The sequence below is a fragment of the Styela clava genome, chromosome 12, assembly GCF_964204865.1.
Source record: "Styela clava chromosome 12, kaStyClav1.hap1.2, whole genome shotgun sequence".
Classification (NCBI taxonomy): domain Eukaryota; kingdom Metazoa; phylum Chordata; class Ascidiacea; order Stolidobranchia; family Styelidae; genus Styela; species Styela clava.
This window is the reverse complement of record NC_135261.1, coordinates 7,010,486-7,036,531: the sequence shown is the minus strand read 5'-3', so window position 1 is coordinate 7,036,531 and position 26,046 is coordinate 7,010,486. Positions and strand designations below refer to the sequence as shown.

General features: G+C 32.7%; 1 protein-coding gene across 1 annotated transcript; it reads left to right on the top strand.

Annotated features, from left to right (window-relative positions):
- The first annotated feature begins 467 nt into the window (after positions 1-467).
- LOC120329467 (uncharacterized) lies at positions 468-25,940 on the top strand. Its single transcript, XM_039396109.2, has 11 exons — positions 468-709; positions 1,089-1,315; positions 3,732-3,873; positions 5,142-5,309; positions 5,889-6,139; positions 7,725-7,836; positions 9,965-10,077; positions 11,095-11,205; positions 12,375-12,495; positions 22,550-22,597; positions 23,479-25,940. The coding sequence occupies exons 2-11, from the start codon at positions 1,178-1,180 to the stop codon at positions 24,165-24,167; spliced, it is 1,893 nt and encodes a 630-aa protein (XP_039252043.2). The 5' UTR covers positions 468-709; positions 1,089-1,177; the 3' UTR covers positions 24,168-25,940.
- Positions 25,941-26,046: the final 106 nt, after the last annotated feature.

Sequence of the window (26,046 nt, the reverse complement as noted above, 5' to 3'; positions counted from 1 at the left end):
GGGAAAAAATCACGGTTGACCAGAACGAATATAAAAAATACCAGTGAAAATGTGGGCGTAAGTCTGACTAACGAGTTAGGAAATACCAGAGGAGAAAGGCCGTGCTGAAGGAGAGGAAAATAAAAACTGGGAAGTCTTCGGCTCGGATGAACAATTCAGTAAGGAGAAATAAAACGTCATGCTAGAAAATGTTACCTTCTCGCCGGGCCCTTCACCCGTTAGTTCCAAATCAATAAATTGACTCTTGATGAACTTTAAAATACTAGTTACTCCATCTTTGAGACCAAGTTCCATTTTAAAACTGTCTATAGGAAAAGAGATGAGTAGGCTTTGTATCAGTAAGGGAGCGATGCACATCATACATTTGAAGTCCATATATCTGAAACAAATAACTGGCTAACTATTCCCATTCCCGACATGGTTTGATAACCGGATTAAGCTGTCTTATCGGCTTTCCACTCAACTTGGATAATGAATTTTCAAGCTGAATCATTTGTATTCTTAAGTTCTCCAAATACTTTTTATTGGTAAGAATCCAAAGTTGTTTCGAAAATATATCCAGGAAAATCAAGTCTATCCAATTTATCATGTCTTGGATATGGTTATCTTCTTGATTCAAACCCGGGATCTTCCTCCTGCCATGTCCAAGACGATGTAATATTTGAAGTTTGTGACTGTCCCAACAAGTTTAACGTTTAAGAGCTCCCAGGTAAGCGAACTCATTCTTTTATGATAAGAACTAGATGCCCGCTCAACTTGTTTGGAATTTTCTTGGCGCGTCTCAAGCGGAGTTGACCTCAATCTGTTTTCATTCCCTTCTGTCATGAGAGTTTTTGTGAGGCTCATCGCGAGTAGGTCTGTAGTGATATATTAACCTTTAGGCATAGATGCTCAAAATCTTGCAAAATTCACTGAATGCAAGCTCGTAGACTTTTGGAAACGTGTTTTCAGTGAGACGAACGATGCATGATGACTTTTCCTGTCCCAGACATAACCTGCCTGCGTGTCTCGTCATTGTTTGTATAATACGTATGTTGTCCGCAAGCGTTAGGCACTCTCTCGAAACTGCAATCGTTTTTCTCTTGCAGCGTGGAACGGGTTATTCCATTAGTCAGCTGGTCTGCATTTGGTAATATGACAGTGGAACGGTCGGAATCTATAGTTACGTAAGGATCAAATGGCTAGTTATGTAACGAGCAAAATCCTGTGGCGAGGAAAAACTCAAGCCAGACGATTGTTACGTCGTTCTATCTTTCAAAACACCTCGCGTCGAAATGCTGCGAGAGCCACCGTTGTTGAGCCGAATAAAGATGAGGTATGTTGAATTTGTACACTGATTTTAATCATTGAAAATTAATGTAGCATTACTACAGTATTATGTCATTAATAGATAAGATGTTTCGATGTTTTTTTTTAATAAATAAAGGTAAATATGGTTACAAATTAGAGCGCGAAATATTGTTGTCTGTGGCCGTCGAGCCCGCGTTGGTGTCTGGCGTGAAACCAATGACCAAATTGGCGATGACTGGCATTTCAAAATTATATGTAAATTTCTGATATATAGGTATATAGTTTATGTGGAAAGTTTCTAGTACAGTCAGACAGTAGTAGTAGTAATATAGCATGTATTATTAGTAGATGAATGTGATGTTACCGTATATTGCTATTTCGTAGATTGTCCCTGACTTGCAAGTCACCCGTTCACCCTTCAGCTTCAACGCCCACGTGAATGAGGGAAACTTTAGAAAACTCCGTTTGATTTTATTCTCAGATTTCCACGATACACAGAATATAAATCTTATAACATTTATCCAGACTAGCTTAGAATGGTTTACATCGTCTTCTCCTCCTATCGAAAGATATCGGAGTCGTATTTATAAGTCCATCATAAATCTTATTAAATACTGTAAACGTGAGCTCGTGATTCACGTTATAAACAGAAACTCCTATTATCTCAATAAGGGTAATTATGTACATCGTACGGATGAGAACTTAGATATAATTATTTCAATCAGTGACAAAGGTCTTGAGAATATAGATTTTAATTTGATAATGACTGGGTGGAACATGTTATGTTCTTAAAACTGGTGTAATTTGATTCCTACGAAAGTCTTTGTTCGAATTTTGGGAAAAATTAACTTTGTCATGATGATTTCAACATGAAATGGGGTACATTTGGGGGTTAGTTGCTATAGTAATATTGGAAGCTAACTGAGAATCTTGTCAGAAATCAATAAAAAGTTTGAGGTCTGTTTCTTAACTCATCAAGTCTGCAAGAGTAGTTGCAAGCACCCATTGAGGAAATTGGATGTAAACCTACATCCCAGAGCGGAATTGTAATTAGGGTAACTATTACCTGTTTTTTTTTATTGGAGTTTGACTTTTGAGTTTATTCTAATACTGAAATCAATAAAGAATAAATGGGCATTGGCAATTCACCCAGCAGCATAAATGATTTTCTGAAATTATGTGTTGAAGTAATCGAATAGTATGGAAATACATTTTTTTTTTATACAATTATTTTCACTCTGAACAAGGCCTTGTATAAGCAGTCATGGATACAAATTTGGAATCCTTTAGCGATAGGTATGGTCTAACAAATTTATTACACCCTACTTTGAGGCAAGAGCAAGGGGTTGAATGCCAGCTATTTAACTTGTGCCAACATAGTTATTTCCAACACTCTACAAATTAAGTACTATCTTCCATACTTTGGGTTACTGGCCTATGAGTAACAAATTCTTCATTACAATTTATTCAGACTTTTCAGAGATGTCTTCAGTGGTGTAATTTTTTAAAAATCTTTTTTTTGCAATTTATATGATCGTATTTGCTGTACATGCGAATTTTTAATTCAGAAATATAATCAAAATTCATGCTACAAAATGCACTTGCTAAATTTCAAAGAAAATGATGCTCTTGTAATAATTAAGTAACCGATTGGATGTTTTTTCTTTGTGATAAATTACTAAAATCTTGAAGAAGCATGAACTAATTTGCATTAATTTAGAGATGCTATATCTGATTGGTTATTCTATAACATTTCAACTTAGTTTATTAGGAATTTAAATTGAGAAAAAATTCAAACATTACTTTATGATATTCAGCAAAATTCCCCATTTTCCTGCAAAATGATAAACCATTTTAAATATTCTAAATTGGAAATTTGTCGAAGTGCTTCGACCATTATTCGTAGATCCAATTACCAAATTAGAAACGTGCAAACAGCTGTCTTGGACAAGTTATTTATGTTAAGTTATTGAGTACGCATAATGGAATTATTTCTTCTGTTCTCAGTATGTAATATCTTTCGAGGCAGAGTTTTGTTGTTTTGTTTGCAGTTTATTTATAATGCTATTGCATACTATATGTTTCTGCTCTCAAACCATTTTTCTTAGATCATATTTCGCTCTTTAACATTATCATAATATCATCGGTGTGGTATGTTCCACAATCGGAACTTCGATATTTTCACATCGTGACAGTAAGGTTGCAACCATATATTTTCGTAGAGCTTTCTAATCTGATAGAAGCTGTGATCACCAAACCAATGTTTTTAAACCAATTATTTAAAATGGTCAACTGTTAACAACAGTTTGGTGGCATACTAAATAAGTTATAATTCAAATATAGACTTTAAAATACCACAGGATTTTACCCAACTTTTTTTTCAGACATTTTTCTACACAATATTTTATTCACCATTTTATTCATGGTCATGATTATCACAGATTTATAATTTCAACGAAAGCCAAACAACAAAAAGGAAATTGCCAGATATTGTTCAACCGTTTTCTCATTTTTTGAGTGATAAATTTGGACGAAATCACACTTATCTCCGGATATCACTGACAGAAAAATGTAATCTCAGATGTAAGATTTAACTTTTATTTATGTTATAAATTATAATCCAATTCTATATTTAGATACGCCAATGGCGTCATTTTTAACCTTAACCACAAGCAAGATTATTGTGTTTTTATAAATTTTAAACAATAAGGTGATTTTAATTCATTTTGTTTAGTTCCTAGACAAATTCACTTTGCGCATGACCAAATTTGGATGGAGAGTCTCTGCACTGTAGCATTTTTAGTCGTTAAAACTCGCCAAAAAATGGAAAACGTTTCACAGACTTTGACTTACCCCACATAGCTATTTGAGAGTGTTTGAAATTTCGTTTTATGTTTATGTTGTAACTCTAAATATAATAAATATAATAACAAAAATATGTGGCCGTTGGTAGGTGCCAATTGCCACACATTATATTTTGAGATCTATCCCAGAAAAAATACACAATGTGAGAGTTGCTATTGTTCCCATGGTCGTTCTGCAGAGTTTTAATTCATTTTAATAAGGAAGGGATTTAGAAATACCGTATTTGCTCGTTTTATAGCCCGGGCCCATATTTTTTTCAACCAACTCACTAACCGGGCCCTTATTCAAACCGGCCCTTATTCAAGCACAGTCGCTTGTTATTTTCGATCGTTACAATAATTAATGTATTGTTATTTCCAGTTCTCAAGTATGATTTAAACAAGAATAACGAAAATTTTGACTTTTGCTACGCACCGCAGGTACAAATCCGCAAAAGAAGAATAGTTTTGCGACGCCCTATCAATATTGAAACGACGCCCAGTTTGAGAACCATGGTGTTACGTAATAAATGCTATCTGTTATGTACTTGGGCGCGTGTGTGTTATCTACCGGCTCTTAAAATTCAACAGCGTTGTGACAAAAGCGCTTCTTATTTCCTATTGTTCTCTACCACTGAAAAATCAGCTTTTACATCGGCCAGGTATTCAAGCACCGACCCTTAAATATTTTTATGTTCTGTTCACACGGGCGGCTATTAAAGCAGGCCCTTAATCAAGATCGGGCGGTAAACGAGCATATACAGTAGTACTCATTTCTGATATACGGTAGACATTTTCAATTGTAAAGTTCGATACTGGGGATAGACTAGTGGGATATTGGTATTCAACTGCAGATCCTTTCTGTTTGTTTTACTACATATCACTCTGTTTGATTGAGACTGTATACTTTCAAATATACTTGCACGTAACATATTATATAATATTATACTTACTATTTCGTAGAAAGAAATCATTGTATGTTTGTTTACTTTATTCATTTCCTCCCAGGTACTTATTGCATGCCGGAAGAAGGAGTTGATCTCACCCCAAAAGAGCATTTATTATCTACAGAGGAAGTTATATATCTTGCAAAATTATTCATCAGAAATGGTGTCGATAAAATTAGATTTACTGGAGGAGAACCGTTGGTCAGACCAGATATATGTGAAATTTTATGTAAGTCATTTCTCTCAATAATTAAATCTTTTTGTTCAGGCTTTCTAGGAAATTTTACAATAGATTTGTTCATAAATATTCCTCGTAAAATGCTCACAAATAAAATAATTACCCTTTGTTTCATGCATATGTAATGATGCTTGAATGAGCTGTGACCAGGCTGTCCAAAATGAATTGAATACGTTCAAAATTCATTATATTCGAGAATGCAAATCTTTGAATTTAGTAATAATTTAGAATTCTTATTAAAAAATTAGGCATTTTGAGTCGTTACACAAGTGGATCTAACATTTTTTTTTCTCATGAACCTCATTTTTGTAGAATTGATAACCATTTGGTTGTTTTCTGAATCATATAGACTCAAAATTACGTCATCTGGTATTTACTGGTGCATAATAAAACTGTCCTAATTCTGTACATTCTAGGTTAGCTCACAGTATTTTAGCAGTTGCTTGTGTACTTATTCCATAAGTACTGCAGAATCAGTGCACACCGCGTGACAATATTCTGACCAAATTATATTAAAAAAATTTCTGTCATATACTATAATTATCATCAAATTTGACTTTTATTTTTCAGCGGAATTGAATCGTTTAAGAACTGGAAATGATCCTGCATATCATCATTTTGATACAATGGGTATCACAACAAACGGGATTGTCCTTGCAAAAAAGCTTCCTGCTTTATTAGAAGCTGGTTTAGACAGCGTTAACATAAGTTTGGATACTCTAGTTGCTGAAAAGTTCAGCTTTATTACAAGAAGAAATGGATGGAATCATGTAGTGAAAAGTATTTATAAAGCAGTTGACAGTAATCTGGACTCAGTTAAGGTGCGATAGATAATTTTATATTGTGTTATATCATTTATTTTAAGTGTTGTTTTCACAGTTTGAAATAACACACCTTTACCATGTGTTGGTAAAAAAGCTCATTGTGTCTAAAATCAACTCTCTTCTATTCTCTCGTTAATGACTCATGCATTTATTTCAAATTTATCTATATACCGTAATTAATATCCTTCTGGATGGATGGATCGATTTGTTTTTGGCATGTAGCATAAATCTATAATATTTCTTATCTTAAAAATCATTATAGTCTGAATAATATGGTGAAATATTAAATATTAATACCAGGGTTGGCAAAATCCGAATAATTTAGTATTATATATTCTAAAATAAGCTTCAAGATATGAAATTCGAATATAATACTGAAATGGGTCTGTTTCTGGAGAGAAATTCTTCAAGACAATTGTAAATTCGTAGAAATTAAATTGGGTTTGCAGAATAATTGGTATGAACATTGTTTTAATTAGTATTTTATATTTTATTCTGTTAGGAGTTAACTAATTTTTGTCCATCATAGAAAAATAAATGCTTAAAAATACATTTTCTAATGAAAATATTCTAAATTATTCCTAAAATCAAGATTTTCACCAAATCGAAAATAACCAATTTTGAATGTCTTCGAATATTTGGTTCTATTTTAACATTCCTGCCTAATTAATATCGTTGTACTATTAATGCAGCATGAATCAATTTGACAAAATTTTCATGAATTTTCAATTAATAATCTCCATTGTTGCTGTTATTTACATAATGTAGTATGGTGAATAAATATTCGTATATTATACAGATCCTAGCAATTAAATTTAATTACCTCCAAAATCAATTCGTTTCCAGCCAGTAAATAGGTTTATAAACCCTTATTATAAGATTACTATTCAGCACATTATGTGATTAATATTTTTAACAATGCACTTAAAGAGCTTTTACGTAGGATGAAATCAATAATATGCATTAATCCCAACAAATATGGTCTTTAGCTTTGTTTTGTCTGACACCAATGGAGCAATGTTTTTCTGAGATTATTCTGGGATTACAATTGTCTGCGAAATTACAATTGTCTTGAAGATATTTTTTTGGGGGGAATAGACCTATTTGAGAATATATTCAAAATTATTAGTTTAGAATTTATATTGTATTCGCAATACTGAAGCCGGCATTATTCGGTTTTAGCCATCCGTGGCATTTACTGTTACATAATATTCACAGTTATAGATTTCCACATTGTGGATATGAGATCAAATTTTTCGGGGCCCTCAGAATCTAAAATAAGAGTAAAGTAAAATTTAATAATACAGAAAATATTGAAAAAACCAAACCTTGACACCCCCATTGAGCCATCGCTACCCACTGGGGGCTGGGACCCCCAGTTTGAAAAGTCCTGAGCTGGGGGACTGTTTAAACAATTTATACATGGAACTTGTGAGCCGAATAGAATTGTCAATTTGTTCACACGTTTGTCCCACACAGCTGTCATTATAGGCAGCGACAAACTTTTTGTAATATTATTAAGTTTTTAAGCTTGTCATGACTTATGACATTACTTCAAGAGTCATTTTTTTTATTTTTTCAGATCAATTGTGTTGTCATGCGTGGACTAAACGACGATGAGATATGTGATTTTGTTGCATTAACGCAAAACCTTCCGGTCGATGTCAGATTCATCGAGTATATGCCTTTTGACGGTAATTAAATATTAATAATATTATGCTGTTGCTATTTCATATATGGCCGCAGTAAAACTTGGTAGCTCAGTCCGATTTTTTAGAAATGGACTTTTTTATACCTTCTGTTATTAGTTATCCAGTTATTTGTTTCAGATGCATGGACTTGAGTGTCGTAGTCTAATTTAAATTTTCCCTCATTTCACGGCTCATCATATATTCACTTCCACTCTTAACAAGGTTCTTTTAGAGCAACCACTGATTGGGGAGCATGGGATTCGAACCCGAGATGTTCATTTCTTATGAACTATTTGTGCCATCAATGTCTGACCAAAATATCATTTTGGAATTGGTCTTTTTTATGTTACATCAATATATATGACTGAGATTTTCATGATTCTTTCATTTCTCAACTGTGAACGCTCAGCTCAACCAAGTTATTAGCTGAGTTTTAAATCTACCCAGTAAATGTTAATTAGTTGGAGACTATACTCTGCCATAGATAAGACGCCTTCAAGGCAAAATCTGCTTGTTTTTTTGTTTGTTTTCTATGAATTAAGCATTGAAACCACAATCTTATAGCTTTCACCTGTGAGTAGCATTGCTTCCGAGAATTAGCTTAAACAGATGTTGTCGTTCTGTATTTTGTCACGTACGCTTGAGAGAAAATTTAGCATCAAAACCACAGATTAATGACATAAGAGCCACGGTAGTGGTTTTGTAAAACTGTAAAAATAGAAAACCATTCAAATTGCTAATGAAATGGTTTCTTTATTCGTGTAAATGGTGTTATTGTACAACAGGACTTTCAAATCACTAGGACTATTCAAATCGCTGTTTATTTGCAAGTTAATTGCATTCCCAAAATAGGCACTGACGCTTCAATAATTGAATTGAGAATTACCAATCAGTAGCAAAAAACTTCATCTTTCATTTGTAATATAATCAAATTTAACTAGTCCAGCAATTTTTAATAGATTTGAGGCTCACCTGAAAATGTTTCTATGGCCCAGTAATGGGCCATGGCCCACTGGTTGAGAACAGGGCTAGTGTTAACAGTTAAATTGCTCACAACAAGGCTCTTGAACAAACAATATGAGGGTGATGTAGGAATATATTTTCTGTTATTACGTATCGATTTTAAATGATAAGTATGTTGATAGGTATTTCTCTGTCTGTATGTCTGCTTGTCTGTTAGATGCACGCGATATCTCACGCAAGTGTGATTAAATCTGCTCCAGATTTTGCAAGTGCATTCATCTTATCTCGGACCAGAAGCCTATTGATTTTGGGCGAATTATGTCGTATAATTAGCGAGTTATTAATTAATTAGTGATGGGACACAAGGTGTCACTATGGAGTAAGAGCACTGTTTTGGGGGATCCCCTAACTTTCGATCGATAAGTCTTCGATCTCTGACCGATATTCTCGTTTAAAAAGTCAATGATATTTCTTCTGACCAAGGTTAAAAATACTATTGTATATCACCTTTGTCCAAACTCTAAGAAATCTTACTCTTGGCCGAAAACAAATTGTGCTAGGGTGCTGCTAGATTCTAGAATAACTTACGGTTATTGAAGTTGTCACTTTCACATGCTTTAGTATCCTTGTTTGATATTGACTGGATAATTCGAGCACATGGAAGAGGTTCAAGAGATACCATGGCAGATGTACCCCAACATATATATATACAGGGTGTCCGAAAAATATCACCCGATTTTATAGTAATACCAATAAAAACTTGTCTTTGTTTATTAATTAATAGTTTATATTGTGCTTGTAGTTCTCAATTATCATGCGATAAAATTTATTCAAACTTACAGTTACGATTGTTAATAATTTAACATCGGGCAAAATTTCTAATTGTTATTAGTCCTTTTACTATGAAATTGGGCAAATTCTTATGGACACACTGTATATATATTTTTATATATTCTATATTTTCACTCTGAACATGGCTCTGCACAAGCAGATATTGTTTTTGCACACTTCCTGCCATTTTTATTTAGCCTATTTCATGTTGTGCCAATATATTTCAGGAGAAAAACATACTTAAATATATTGAATTAGAATATCTTATGCTCCATTGTTTTGTATCATGAAATTTTCATCTGATGAAAATCCATTATTTTGTTTTATCCATAAACAGGTAATCGATGGAATCAGAAAAAAATGCTTCCCTACAGTGAAATGCTTTCGCTTATTCATCAAAAATGGCCCGAGTTGGAAAAAATCCAAGATCATGCAAATGATACCTCTAAGGTCGGTGAATATTATACACAAATAACAGTTTCTGATCATTTGTTATCCACTTTATTATATAAATTTAATATATTCTTTTCTAGTTGATATTTTTTAAAATCATAAATATATCACTTTTTTTTAGTAAATTTACCAAAATCCGTGGGAAATTTTTTAGCTGGAATTTTAGTGTAAATTCCTAAATTGAAACCTCTTTTATAGTAATCATTAGAATTATATATTCCAAGTAAACCCCTTGGCAACTATTGTTTTGGACTAAAAAAAAATGACGATTTATCAGTCTGTTTAAAAATGATGTATATCTTATAATGGAACTTTTCCAAAATTTGGAAGAATGCTTATTTCATCAGACCAAAATTGTACCTCCGTCGAAGATGTATTAGATAAAAATATCGCGCTGAATGCAGTTATGGTATCTGATTTGGGTCTCGTATTCAGGACCAGAGACTTATTATTCAATTATATTTAAATTTACCAGTATTTTTAATTTCATTTCAAATTCTACAGCAATGTAATTTTAACTCTTCCTAATGAGATATATTAGTGAGATATATCATTCAGGAACAACGATCATGATAATATGTGAATTCCATTTAATTTATTCTAAAATTTGAAAATAAGTTGGAACAATGATTTTTCGCCATTTTGAATTTTTACATCATTTTATTTTTGCCAACGAATTCCACTAGAGTTTTATAAAATTTAAAAATAATTTAAAACCATGATTTTTTGCGTTTCTGAATTGAATTTACTCTAGAAAAAAAATTTTTGCCAACATGATTTCATAAAAAATTTTAAAATGGAATTAAAATAAAATTTCAGTTTTGTAAATTCTGCGACTTACCTTCTTGAATTACAAAAAGAAATTTCCTAGCTCGTCTGCGACTCATGTTTTTGATCATTTGTTTCAAATTACAGATCAGGATCTGATTTCAGTTGTTTATTCAATGATACTTTCTAGCTCTTATATCAAGTATTCTAAGAATTGAAAATTTTATTATCTCTTTATTCATTCAGGCTTATAAAGTACCGGGTTTCAAAGGACAAATCGGTTTCATAACGTCAATGTCTGATAATTTTTGCGGTACTTGTAACAGACTTCGTATCACTGCTGATGGAAATTTAAAGGTCAGAAAAAATTTATTATGAAAAAATATGAAAAATCAATTATTTTGCACAGTGATTATGAAAATACACATCGATAAATATTGCAAGCACACTTTATTATATGTCATATAGGATTCATTGGATGTCATAGCAGCCACTGATATGTACTGAGCTTCTATTTTTGAAAGAATCTTTCCGCTTCAATATTATTTACCCAAATTATTACACCTTGGGTAAGGTAGTGAGACGTCATTTAGAACCCCAGAGATGTGTAACCTATGGAGCTGCAATGCTTACACAGCCATGTCTTTGTTTGTGTGGCGTCAAATTATCAGGGAAAAAACACACGGCGCACTTACACAAAAAAAATGCTGCTTTCAAATAAATTTTGTGTTTGTCAATGTGTATTTTATGCCTTTTAATAAAGTTTGTAGACGCCTGAGGAATAAAGACATAGCGCACCCTAGCACCATTTGGGGACTGCTGCTTTAACCACTATGGCATAGCGATAGCACACACTATATTAAAAAGTATATCGTATTTGATTGGTATGAGAGAGGTCCTTGTTTAGTGTTTTAATAGTGTTTTATTAATTTTCCTGTCCCAATACGCAAATATAAATGATCATCTATATTCTGATTAAATTTGAAGATGAATTCCAGTTTTGTGATATTGAACTGTTGTGAGACTAATGAAGTTATAAGCTGCGTTGAATCCAATCAATAAGTTTTTTTTTCCTGTATGCCAAGTTCGTCAAGATCTTGAAGACCAAGGTTGACTTTCTAGTATGGAATGCCAGTGGACATATCAATTAGGTTGAGTGGCTGATAGTTTAATTTTCTTATCAGATTTTAGATAACAGTTGATCTGTTATCTGTGATTTCATTCACCCCAACCCCAGTACAAATTTTAAAGTACTCCCGTAGTGTGTGTATCAGGTTAGGGTTAGGCGATAATTTTATTCCAATCTAGAATTACGTTACGAGTTCGGGCACTGTCTGTGTCATACCCCCAGCCCATAGGCTTCCATTCTTTTACACAACTTGATGTAAAACAGGCCAACAAAATTAGTTACCTCCATATTGGTACACATTATTTCTGGAGCGATGTGTTTTCTATGTTCTTCAAATTATTTTTGCAATGGATTGCATTTCAAATTAATTAATTTTAATAATGCCATTTAACTTTAGGTTTGTCTATTTGGAAGCAGTGAAGTATCATTACGAGATACAATTCGTTCTAGTAAAGATGAATCGGAGATTATGAATGTAATTGAATCGGCCGTCAAAAGGAAGAAGAAACAACATGCTGGTAGGCGTTATTTTTTGCTTCGATAAATAGATTTGTATGATAATAATAATGAACTTTCATTTTCATAGCTGGGTAAAACTTTCTGGAATATGTCCGGAATTTTTTCGAAAAATGCTGAATAATTGACAATACTTGATTAATAAATGCTAATTCATCATAACTTCAGATATTTTCATTGTGCAAAAAACATACATTTGAGCAAAAAATAAATATAAAATAAAATCTTCGAAAAACATACACTGTAATGGACCAAGGGTTGCGAAAGATTACCAAGTCAGCAGAAAAATTCCTTCAGAATTTGAACAGGAGGACAACCTTTGAATAAAATTCTTAGTTGCATTTATAATGAAGTGAATTGTATACTTTATAGTTTGCTTATAACAAACAGTCCCATTTATAATCATGTCATTTATGTAGAATAAAGTGGGTCATATACATTTAAACATCTATGGCCTATAATAGCAATATCAGTTGTGGACATTTGTATCATACATGGTATTTATATGGCTGATTTGTACGTCATTCAAATTAAGAATGACTTTGTTAACTTAGCCGACAAGTATTTGTTTGTTTGCTTTCATTTTTCAGCGACGCCCATGATTTTATCATTAATTAATGTCTCGTAAGTCGTAATGTTAGATACCATGGAGCAAAAAGCACTTTCCGAGAAATTTTTTGGCTCAAGTGTTCACGTTTCTTTCACATGTTTTGATTGCCCTCTGGCTCTATAGCATTCCACTTGAGAATTCTCTATCTTGATTTTTCGTCGAAAAATGTATATATATAATATATAACCTTTTTACCATAATAGAAATTGTAATTGCAATACTGTCCTGTTAACGATAATGACACTCAGGTACACATATTGTCGGAATTTTTCGAATACCTACGGTTTTATACCTGTTGAAATGTCTTGCACAGATACGCTTAAAACGAAATGATTCAAAATTACGGTAGTTATATTCAAGATTGTGAATTCCTGATTTCGGGAGCTATTCAAAACAGTTTTTTTCAATAAATTTGTTGTTTTGAGGATTTGGCCTCTCAGGAAAAATAGATTTTATTTAAAATCTGACACTGTATAAACAGAAAATCAATCGAAACAACCTTTATCTGAACAATTCCTCATTTAACAAATTCAGTAAAAAAATTATAAATTCAAAGAGACTTTTTGGACACTCTGTGGATTAAGTTTAGAATTGAACAAAAAATTACAATAAGGATCTTTTATATAGTTACTGCTTCTTTCTGTGTGTCTATGTGCTTGTTTTCCCCAATGATACTGCAGTAAGAATAAAATTTGATATTCTGAATGGCTCAAATATCTTTTGTTGCTTGTTCAAAAAATTTTATTTTGTAACACCACTGACCAAAGTCAGACTCACCAGACAAACAGTTATAACATGTTAAAAATTGATCATTTTTGTGAGCTAGTAATGGCTTGATGGTGTGGCGCATCGTGCTAAGCATTAGGATTAAACTTGCCACCGCACCTTGCTCACCTTGATTGGATTACCACTCTCAGGTTCGAATCTTGAGGGGGATAATTGCGTGCAAGAGGATTGCTGTACCGTAGTGTGGTTGACATAATCATTTGTCGGTTATGACTTGTTTATGCATCTGAAACGAATAACTGTCTAACTAATCTATTACTCGACATGGACCGGTAACCGGACAAGAGGTCGTTTTTCACCATATGATTGATAAACCATCTTATCTACTTTCCTCTCTCCCGGGATAAATATGTAAATCATCTCCTATCTCAATTTGGCATCATTGTTTCAAACTGCTTGTTTGGGGTAGTATGATTAATTGCAGATTTACATACTACCGGTGAGTAAAACTTAATTCAGGCGATCGAACAACTGAACTGGATTTGAGATCGTAACAAACAACTTACAATTGTACGTATTGTTTGTATAATGTTGAATGTATAGAGTAAACACTGCGGGTATAGCTGCAGGTGAATTCTTTATGTCTGACACATAACGCTTGCAAATGTTATTTGATCGAAACGTCCGTGGCTTCAGTTCATTGTGGTTTTATTACGCTTCTATTGTATTTACACGTTTTTATGGCTTCAGTAATCGAGTATTTATTACAACATTCTATAGCTGATAATATTATATGGCGATTCAGCAATTGTTATTATTTGTGGGTTTTGTCATAGATTTGTCTTTTTTAGTATTTTGAAGAAATATTCAGAATAAAAATGTAAAATCTACCAAGCACGAATCATCTTTTTTTTTTATCCCAGATCAAGTGTGGGCTGATGAGGTATTTCTCTGAAATAATGTATATCATTCTTGATGAAATACATTTGCAAATCTGTAATCATAAAGGAATCTAATTGCTGGTGAAATGTATCAATGTCTAAAAAACCTTGTTTTTATATGGAGTTTCCAGTCTTTATTCATTAATGTTTCAAAATTTGAGGCTGATTGAATGCGGTTCAATGTTCGACTTTGTCTAATAATTTTATAAATTCATTAAAAATAGTTAAGACTGAAATGCCCACTAATAAATAAAAATTCTTTAGGAGTAAAGTAATAAAAAAAAGAATAATAACCCAAAACAAATTTCTATTAATTAACATCAAACAAGAAAATCACAAAAATAAATACCGTAACTATATAAATATACTTTGAATCAATTAATGTATATTTTTTTAAAAACGTAGAAAATAAAATTTCCTTAAAAAAATATTCACTCAATGACCAAAACCAAAAAGTTTCAGACGACTTTTTTTATTTTTATCATTAATATCTTCGAATAAAAAATTTTTTTTTATAAAATTGTTTACCACATAATCTCTGCGTCTATTTCTTTTTTATCTTTCACAGCAATAAACAAGTTTGGCTCATATGTACATGCTTTGGGCTCATGTGTTCGACGTGTTTGCCCTCGAGCATTTTATTATCAACTCTGTAAAGTGCATACCGGAAATACCAAAAATGGGCAAATCATGTCTTTTTACTCAAATTATTTTGTATCATTATTTGTGGCCCTCTCCACATTATTAGGTAACAATTGGTTATAACTAAAAAATAGCATTTTGGTATTGTTTTTGTTTTGTCATAAAAATTACTGGAAAATTCTTCTGACACATTGTCCCATCACAATGTCATTGAATTTACTTGTGACAGAGATATCCATGACAGTCAGTGGACAAAAGTGATTTTGGTAGGGTAATTGAATAGTGTCTTGGCCAGTTTAAACTGGTTTAAAAGTCGGTTCTTTGATTTCGGCACCCTTGAATGACTTGAAACTTCCACAAGTTGCTCTCTTTTTTCGAGAATATTTGTTAACAATATCTCAATAGCCCACATAGAAAACTAAATACCATCCTAGCATTATACTTTGAAATGATTTGTAAGTCGCTTTGTAAACGTGAGTTCGAAAATGAGGCTGACGAATTTAAACAAAATTTCAAATCGATATGGGAGACGAAGTACTTGCTTAAGGAAAACAAAGCCTCAATGCTTGATATGTCTGCAAGTTATGTCGATGCTAAATGAATATACCCTAAAGCGGCATGTTATCTGTGTTCGGGAGCGCTTCATTCATGAAAGCACATTCTTCGTTGCGAAGAGTCTGAAATCTAATACAAGGAACGGGTCGGGAGACGAAATATTGGATGTAAGTTAAGGACTACATAATTGTTAATATAAAAACATTGATTAATGATAAATTGTTATCAAATGTCTTGGGACTAATGTGGCTAGCGAACAACACAAAATTTATAGTATGGCCCACGATGCCGACAACCTTAGACCACCCTGCACTAGGCTGTCACGCTCACAAAACATACAAAAACAAAACAGAAGTTGAACACACATTTCGGAGTCCGGGTTGCCAGACCCCAGCGATCAAAAAAATCCAAATCAAGACACAAAAAAAGCCAGAAAAAGCCAACAATTTTACCAAGTACAAAAGCCCCATGATTTGTCAGATTTTAAGCCCTTGGCAACGTGCTGATGATGATGTAGAACCATCAGTTCATCCAGTGAGGCACACAAATAGAAAGTAAAGTTCCTATAGAACTGTAGAAAGTAAAAAAAATATATTAGCGGGCAGCATCATTTTACCATTCAATATATTCAATACAGGGTGCCGCTTCAGTCTGTCAGTATGTAATATACCTACATGTTTCTACTTAAACTTGTGATATACCTTAAAAAATTCTCTCTATATCTGTATATCATACTTTTAAAATTTATAAACCATCAATTTTATTAAAAAATTATCTAACCCCCTGCCGCTCACAGGTGGACCACTGATATCTAATTCAGTAATTTTAGCGTAGTTATTCACATCGTTACTGCAATTGCAGAATTAAACTAAAGCTCACATAAACCATATCAGGCATGATGAAATATAAGTTATACAACTATTTTTTGGAAACGGAACGTAAAACTGACAAATAGCACGCAAAACTATAAAAACGAGGCAATGTTCACAACCCTGCTTGAACATCTGTCTGAGCAGCTGCAGAAACTGCAATTATTTATTATTGGGTATGGTTAAGAGTTAATGTAACAAACAAGGAAATCGATGCTCCAGGAAATCCTAATGTTAAGTAGCTAATAAGTACAGAATAGGCTATTGTTCAGTTGTTACACACTAAATATTGTATTTCATATGATTTTAATAATAGACACTAGAATAGACTTGAAAAAAGCTAAAAAAACGCCAAAAAGCCAAACGGAAATTCTGACGCCAAACGCGTTTGAAAAAAGCCAAAAATGGCAAATTTGGCATTAAAAAAGCCAATATGGCAACCCTGTTTCGGACCTCCAGATATATGGCGCACAACCTGAACATAGTATGTGTACCAGGTTAGGGTTCAGGTCGTGCGCCTTCTTGATGCACATATTTCGGGAGCGCCATCTCCGAATAACACCATTTTTTTTTATAAAATTGTTTACCAGATTCATATTTCTGCGTTTAATTTTTATTTCTTTTTTATCTTTCACAGTGATAAACAAGTACATGCATTTGGCTCATATGTACATGCTTTTGGTTCATGTGTTCGTCGTGTTTGCCCTCGAGCATTTTATTATCAACTCTGTAAAGTGCATACCGGAAGTACCAAAAATGGGAAAATCATTTTTTTCCACTTGAATTATTTCTGTAAGGAAGAGTTCATGGCCGTAGTCAATTTTGTTTTTTCCAACCAGAACAAAATAGTATTTTTTGTAAGTCGCTTATTCACTTCTTTTGCCCTGTGTAATCAGCCACCAGTATCTAACTATATGTTAGAAGCTAGTACTTTTGGAATGACCAAAATATTTCTATTTCTGCATGTTTTACCCAATTAATTTCACCCTCGTTGAGGTGGTGGGTATGGGATTTGAACCCGAGATGTCTAACCTGCGATTCCAACACGGTTATGTCTGAAGTTTTAACCGCTAGGCCGTCACGCTCACAAAAGATAAAAAATTAGAAAACCAAAAATTGAACACACATTTTAGAAATATGCAGCCGCGGGGAACCGAAGCGGTTATCGAGCAACGATACCAAATGTTCTTATTTCTAATTGAAATTTATAAAATGGAGAATTCTGGTATGTAATATTTGAAAGAACTTCGTTGGTAACAGGCTGCGGGTCAAAATTTTTGTTCACCCAAAGTTCGCTTTCAAATCCCTTGGACCTGAATGGACTCCTAACACTACATCTCTGCTTTAGTTAGTTAAGTATATTAAATTATTTTGGTTTTTCTAATTTTTACTCATTTGGAAACAGAGGGACCATCATATTAGGTTAGGTAAATTAATATTTTGATTTGGATAGGATAAGATTTTTCATATTTATCCCAAAAGGAGAGGAAAGTCGATAAGATGGCATTTATTTGTTTCAAGATGCATGGGCTTGATAACGTAGGAAGCTATGTCTGTGAACCAACCTACAATGAGAAATCAAGCAACTCTCTTGCACATACCCTTCCCCCACAGGATTTGAACCTGTGACCCAAGGTAGGATAGTTAAAGATGTTATGGTATGCTTTTCTTAATTAGCGCTTACCATGATGTGCCAAACGCTGAGGTCATGGCAAGCTGAATGTTGATGATCTGAATGTTTATTTTTAAATGCAAATATCAAGTGAGCAATCATTGTTTAGGCTGAATTTAATCTATTTGACTTATTTAGAGTTCATGCGAGTTTGACCGCAAAACTTAGCTTTTATCTGTTGTTGAGAATCTGGTATTGGTGTGAATTTGAATGCTTAAATAGCCTATAATAAATACCATAGCCTGTGGCTCAATACTTCATCCTAGTGGCCCAAACTGTGTGTATCTCAATTTCATTTATTGTAACCCTAATCTGGTACACTACGAGAGTACCATTAAATGTGGGTTTTCTGCCTAACTGGTTGAAAATCCTCAACATTTGGACTATAATTCACATTTAAAAAAAATTTGCCATTTATTTTTCACCTTTTTGTGACACTTAGAAATGACATTCGTAAAGATATTATCTCAATTGGCGATGCATATTTGATTTATTGGGTACATAAATAATTTTTAAAATGCAACTTTTTTGGCTCAAGTGTTTATGTCTATGACTCATATTTTCAACACGTTTACCCTCTGGCTTTTTGTTGTTAACCACAGAAAACTTATGTATGCAAGTTACAAATAATATATATTAAAATGCTATGGAGAATTCTAATACTGTAGAATAATAAATGAAATACGGAACATCGAAAAAATTTAATTTATCGATATCATGAAATTGTAATGCAAATTTTTTGAAGTGACATTTTTGTTTTTCTGTTAGCATTTTATGACTTGTTTGTAGCTAAATCTACTGTTATTTTTCTTTTAATATACTACATTTTGTCTGTGGAATACTAACAGTGCATTATAACAAACTTTTTGCGTTTCGACCTTCGTGACCTTCGAAACCAAAATAAAAATATATAAATTTAATAATTATGAGAATTAAAAAACAATTGACAATACTGTATCTTTAATGATACTGATGTGCTTCATGTTCTTGCACAAAAGATTGGATCTTGGATCTATTTTGGTGATGATGTAGTAGTACTGGTTCCAAATCTTTCAATTTTGATCAATATTTTGGTTTAACATAAGTTAGTGTCGAAAAAGATTTTACTGCGACCCCCATTTTGAGCCCTTTTGTGACCCACCGAGTGTAAACACTAGGGTCAGTTAAATTATCTCGAAATTTTTTGAACTTGTGTTATCAATTTATAACCACACATACGCTTGTGCATCGTCATCAATAAATTTTGTTATTTTTGGAATTCTTTGCTTAGATCGAATCTCATGATAATATATACTTAAGAGTTCACAAAGCTTTTTGTATCGTTTAATGCATTCTTTATTCGAGCTTGGCCCGCTCATTACCATAGAAGTTCATATGTGCGATGCCGGTCCATTGCACAATAAAGCCTAACTTCAAAATTATTTTAAAATCTAGAGCCATATATCTAAACGTCTCTTGTAAAAAGCCTTATTCAGGGCTGACCCGTCTTTAAATGTTTTTGAAGTTTCCGTTTGTTTCTATATGCTTTGATTAGAACATTGATTGTTACGGTTTAACAGGAACATGTGTCTTATTTAGCATACCATCATTTCATGGAGATTATCAAAATTGAACTTGGCGTAAGTGAAAAGGTTTATGACAAACGGCACGTCAATTGTAACTGATATGACTGGATTCTATTCTAATACACTAGTAACTGGTTACTTTAGAATAAGGATATCAAAAAAGTTGCTTTGTTCAATTGAGTAAAATTACTATTAAAAATTTAAATTGAATTTAAAAAAGCGATTTTTACAATTCATATTTTTTTTCTGGGAATTGTACAGTTTTTATAGGAATAGATATTTAAGCATACTAGGATTTTATAGCACAATATATATAAACCAGAATGTCTGAATTGTAAAGTGTAATTGTAAAATAGCAAAATATGCTTACTATATTATTGTCACACATAAAAATGACAATATATCAGTTCATGTTACATAAAAATGCTTTTCAAAAACTTACAAATAAGTTATCCATGACAACTGAAAAATTTGTGTGCTTCTTCTTCTTACTTTCGCTTCCAACCATTTCTAATAAAAAGAATTTGTGTGAGAAGAAGATTAAAATGTGAAATGAGTTTTTTTTATCAGTGAACCATTTTTGGGAAAAAAGTTGAAATATTATGGCTTAAAAGTTACTTTTCTTTCTACATACTCTTAATCAAAAAAAAAAAAGGTGTGTTGAAAAAAAAATTTGTAATATAGTATTGCAATGTGTTCAGGCTTGGTTTGTCATAGGCCCATTTTGGAGATGAAAGTTTGTAAAAATGCAATTTTGATATCCAAGTGGACCTAGTATTTAATCCCAGGTAGCTGATTTGTACATTTTGAGGGAAAAATAGGAAAAATCTGATTATATTTTCAATGGATAATCCCGATTTCTATGTAATGGTTCATGCCAGGTTGCTTTTTGGAATTTATTTATAAAAAGAGACCATATTTGCCTCCATTATGTATTTAGAAAATCTGTCGATTTGATCTACCCTTGATTATACCTCCATTGATTTTATCTCTCTTTACATAAATATCTTTATTGAAGTGGTTCCATGAAAAAACTTTCCTATAATAGAGTTCTGAGAACTTTCCAAGCATTATATCAATTTGAGGCTTGCTAGCAATTATTTTCTCTTTGAATAGATAAGAAATAACGTATTTGGTTGAGTTTTTAAGTTCATGGTTTTCTACATTTACCTGTAGGTGTTTTCGATATCTGAGATTTGAAGTCATGTGGTTCACGGAACTACAGGTTGCGCACTGTTATCTGTACCATCAAGCCTATTGATGACATCTCTGGCTAACTTTTACCATCCCTACATGTACTTGTAACTAGGTAGGAGATGTGGTATGCCATAGGATCTTCCTAGATTAATGTGAATACGTTGTATGGTATAAATAGCTTCGATGTAATAAGATAATTTAAAGTTACAAACTTCACTTTATTTATTGAATCAAAAAAAATTAAAAAAATTGCAACAGTTGGGATTTGTTTAAAATGTCTATATTTAATTAATTAGGTATTTAGAGTCTTTTTGACAGTTATTTGTTTCGTTTCAAAACAGGCAGCATTTAGTCCTCAGCGAATTAAAAAAGTTAAATTTACCCGCACTCAATTTTTCTTTTCGTGAAAATACGCAAATAGTGGTCTATGATCCCTCCACTGCGAAACACAAGATTTTGAAATCTCAACATTAGCTACATAAGGTCACGTACTGAAATGAAACAAGTTTGCTTATTTCTAAGTATTGTGTGGAAGTGAGAATTGCGGAGTTTACCCCAATGAAAGTTAAATTCGCCAAAATGAGGGACGACCAAAACTGAATATTTCACTATTCCGACTACATTCTGGAACAATATTTCCGATTATGAAATTTTGAATACAATATACCAGTGTATTGAGAAATTACGTTCACATAGAAATTACATACCGTAAATCACTATATCTCCATGTTGATCACATGTAAAACGATATAAACTTAAAGGTCATTGGTTTCTCTGTGTTGTTTATTAACAGTTGAGTTATTGTATGTTTTGATCTGCTTGTCTGAGGGCTTATAATTCTCAATTTTTAAATAAAAAAGTTCTATATTCTTCCTAAATTCAAAAATTGACTATATTGAATATAATGAATTTGAAATATATTCAAATATTCGATTTGTTTTGAACAAAACTGACGAAAACTTTGAAACATAAGCTCAATCGTTGGGTTGAGATTTTAGTCAGTTCAACTTTAGTAAATTGTTATAATAAATATTAAACTTTATGGACCGTATTTTACAGACCGGTCAAAATACGTTTTTTTCTCAAAATTTGATCATGTGCCTAATAAGCCAGCTTGCCCATTTATTCTTTATTGCCTACACTTAAAACCAGTATTGCTTCCAAACCCATTGTGTCTTTTAGCTCGATGTGTATGGTCTGTAAAATACTGTAATTCCTTGTAATTTTGCTCAGAGGTGACAATCGTTGAATAACATTCATTTTACTTTCTTCAATATAGGTATGATCAACATCGCTCAATCAAAGAATCGTCCTATGATTTTGATCGGTGGGTGACAGAATACTACGGTAGGGCAAACATGCATTTACTATTTGGATGAATGCAGTTGTATTAATAGTTACTGTATATCCTCGCATATAAGCCAACCGCCCTATAATGGTCAATTTATAAAAATTCGCACATAAGCCCACTCCACAAATCGTAACACGTCATACAACTTTGTTAAATTAGCATAATTTCATTTGAGAGCGATCAGGGTTATGCGAGTATAATCCGACCCTTTAGTTAGGCAACTTTTTTTTGAGTTTGAGTTGAACTCGGCTTATATGCTTGGATATATGATAAACTCAATATAGCGTTTGCTACTATCAGCTTTAACATTGAAATGACTACTGCTTGGGGCGGGTCTGTAGTGTCAGAGTCTCGTTGGTCAGTTAGGGATTCCTTCACCATCAAGTTCATGCTTCCGAAAACAAATAACTAGCTAATCCCATACCCGACATGGAATGGTAACCAGACGAGAGGCTGTTTTTCGCCATATGGTTAAGTCGTCCTATATGTATATCTTATCCTATATTCGATTTAGTAGATTCTCGATTTTAGGAAGAATTTAGAATATTTTAATTTGGAAATGTCTTTTTATTATGCATTCATTATCTCATGATTGACATACTAATTAAAATAAGGTTTATCTCCATTACTCTGCATGGCGAAATTTGATTTCTACGAATTTACAATTGTCTTGAAGAATTTCTCTTGTCGAACAAGCCCAATCCAAAATATATTCAATATTTCAAAAAGAGATTATTTTAGAATGTATTCGGTATACTGAATTATTAGGTTTTGGCCATTAGGTAATGTCGAATATATGGTCATGTTTGAAGAGGAACATAATCGTCTATGTATATTCAATGAGTTGTTCTTTTCAGATTCTTCAAGAAAATTCATCCATATATGTAATAATCAATCTTTCAATCAAATTATATCCACAACAATTGATCAAAAAAACACTGGAGTAAAACACTATCAGAAAAAAATGATTTCTGCGAAGCGGGGATTTTTTATGGCGATGAAACTCCCGAATAATGAGAGACGTGCTAATGTCGCAGGATCGTTGCGCTATATGTCTGGATTATCACATGTTGATAACAAAGGAAAAGCTGAAATGGTGGATGTCAGCAGCAAAGACAAAACGCTTAGAGTCGCTAAAGCCGAGGGACTTGTGATTCTACCTAAAAATGCATTCTCTTTGCTTGAACAAAATCAAATCCAAAAAGGGGACGTTTTAACAACAGCTAAAATCGCTGGAATTATGGCAGCAAAAGATTGTTGCCGTATTATTCCTCTATGTCACAATATCATGCTTACAAAAGTAAACGTCGAACTATCATTGCACAGAGACGATTATTCAGTGAGCATAACTTCAATGGCTAAAGCAATTGGTACAACAGGTGTAGAAATGGAAGCTCTTACAGCAGTGTCAGTTGCCGCTCTCACTGTTTACGATATGTGCAAAAGTGTGTCTCATGATATCACCATAACTGACATAAAATTAGTGGAAAAATACGGTGGAAAATCTGGACATTATCACAGAAAAGAGAAAGAACTAGATGAATGAAATATTACCAGCGAATTATGTTGAATTTTTTACTTTAAGTATTTTGTTTTTGGGGTAACATTTAACACAAGAGGGTGGTTGGATGGTTCCAAAATTTGGGTGTGAAATTATGTGAAGGGTTAATCGGAAAATTCACATGCATTGCTGACAGTAAACCGTGATTTATTTTTCAGAATCATTTCGAAAATTAACTGAGGATAATTTGTACCAGTACCGAAATATTGTGTATTGAAACCCCTATTTATTTATTTCTGCATATCCGTATTTGGCCGTTGTCACAAGGATTCTTGAACGTGATAGTATGACGGTGATAAATATGAATAACAAACAAAACTTTTTTTCACAAATTAATTATTTGCTGATTAATTAAGTTATATCTTATTTTGCCTAAAGAAGGCTAAATTGATCTATGGAAAGGTCACGGATATACTCTCTCTATTTTACACTCCTCATTTATAATTAGTGAGTTTTATTTCTTAATTAACGAACAATTTCTATCTCTTTTCATGGTACATTGTTATTTTACGGTATCTTGATTTTTATATTGTTTATATATATGCTTTCAATGTCCTTGTACCTGTTTAGAAAAAGTGCAATCAGCATGTAACAAATTACTATTGTGTGTGTATATGTTATACAGTTGGATACTTATCGTGAAGTTTAAAAATAGTACATAGGATCTAATAAGCGTTCTGTACGGTATTATGTACTGATTAACCTAAAAATTCAGCCTTCATGCATGACAAAAATTCAACTATATCTGATGCAGCGTTTCCTAAACTTTCTGGTTTTCTCTGTTTTGGTGATTTTTGGAAAAACCCGATGATGGTTGATTAACCACTAATAGAGAAGAATAAAAACATGACAAAAATCTCAGCGCTACAACTTTACACACTTAATTGGATGTCCCATTTCGAAAATTGTTATTAAAACCTATGTCTTTTCTTTTTTGTTCGGAACAAAGATTTATTCAGAGAACCACTTCAGCATATAAATCAGGGGTGTGCAACAGGCAGCCCGTGGGCCACAAACCGGCCCACCAAGGCATTTAGTGTGGCCCTTGTCAACACTCAGATTTTTCCCCTTTGAGCATAAAATCCCAAGGGGACAATTTATGTTTAAAAAAGCACCCACCTGAGTGAAAATACATGTTTGTTTGTTTTCAACTCTTGTTGCTTAGTTAAATTTTTCGCCCTTTTGCATTGTGAGCTTAGCTACATGTCCGAGGTTGGTCATATGGCCCACCAACAAATATGTTGCACATCCCTTATACAAGTCTTTCAATGAAAAAATTGCCTTTAAGAATCAGGATAACTGTATTACAGCTTGATCATGACACTAATCAGAAGTCTCTTATCGAAAATATCTAATTGCATCTGATTTTGTTATGCAGTGGAATAATTTATTGAAAATGGGCTGATTTTGAGTTTTTTAATATTTTATTTGTTGAAAGATAATGATTCTTTGCAATTCTAATTTTGTTGATTTACAAAAAAATATTTGAATGTTTTTAGTTTTGATTTGTTCATTAATAAAAGTATATTTGAAATTTTTTATACATTTCAATCACTCATCTCACTATGTCAATTTGTGCCAAATAATTTATCAACTACACCGACGTATTTGTCCGTATCTAATCAACAGATGGAACTTTTCTTTCAGATTTTTTGAAATTGACAAATTTGATTTTTCGTTAAATACCTAATAGATGCAAGAAATGAGGAAACTAATTATTCTTTTTTGTATCGAGAATATATATTTAAAAACACTTGATTTGGACTTACTAATTTAGTTGCAGTAAAACTTAGGACATTTTTGGTGAATGATATGACATTTTTATGAAGATTTTGGGGTTGGTGCGTATAGATTAACAGGTGTG

What these genes read in the sequence shown, in the direction of transcription:
- LOC120329467 (XM_039396109.2), top strand. Translation starts at nt 1,178, where the DNA reads ATGGCTAGTTATGTAACGAGCAAAATCCTGTGGCGAGGAAAAACTCAA. An exon ending in TTGAGCCGAATAAAGATGAG is followed by an intron (nt 1,316 to 3,731) that starts GTATGTTGAATT and finishes TGATTATCACAG; the next exon opens with ATTTATAATTTCAACGAAAG. An exon ending in TCGTCCTATGATTTTGATCG is followed by an intron (nt 22,598 to 23,478) that starts GTGGGTGACAGA and finishes TGTTCTTTTCAG; the next exon opens with ATTCTTCAAGAAAATTCATC.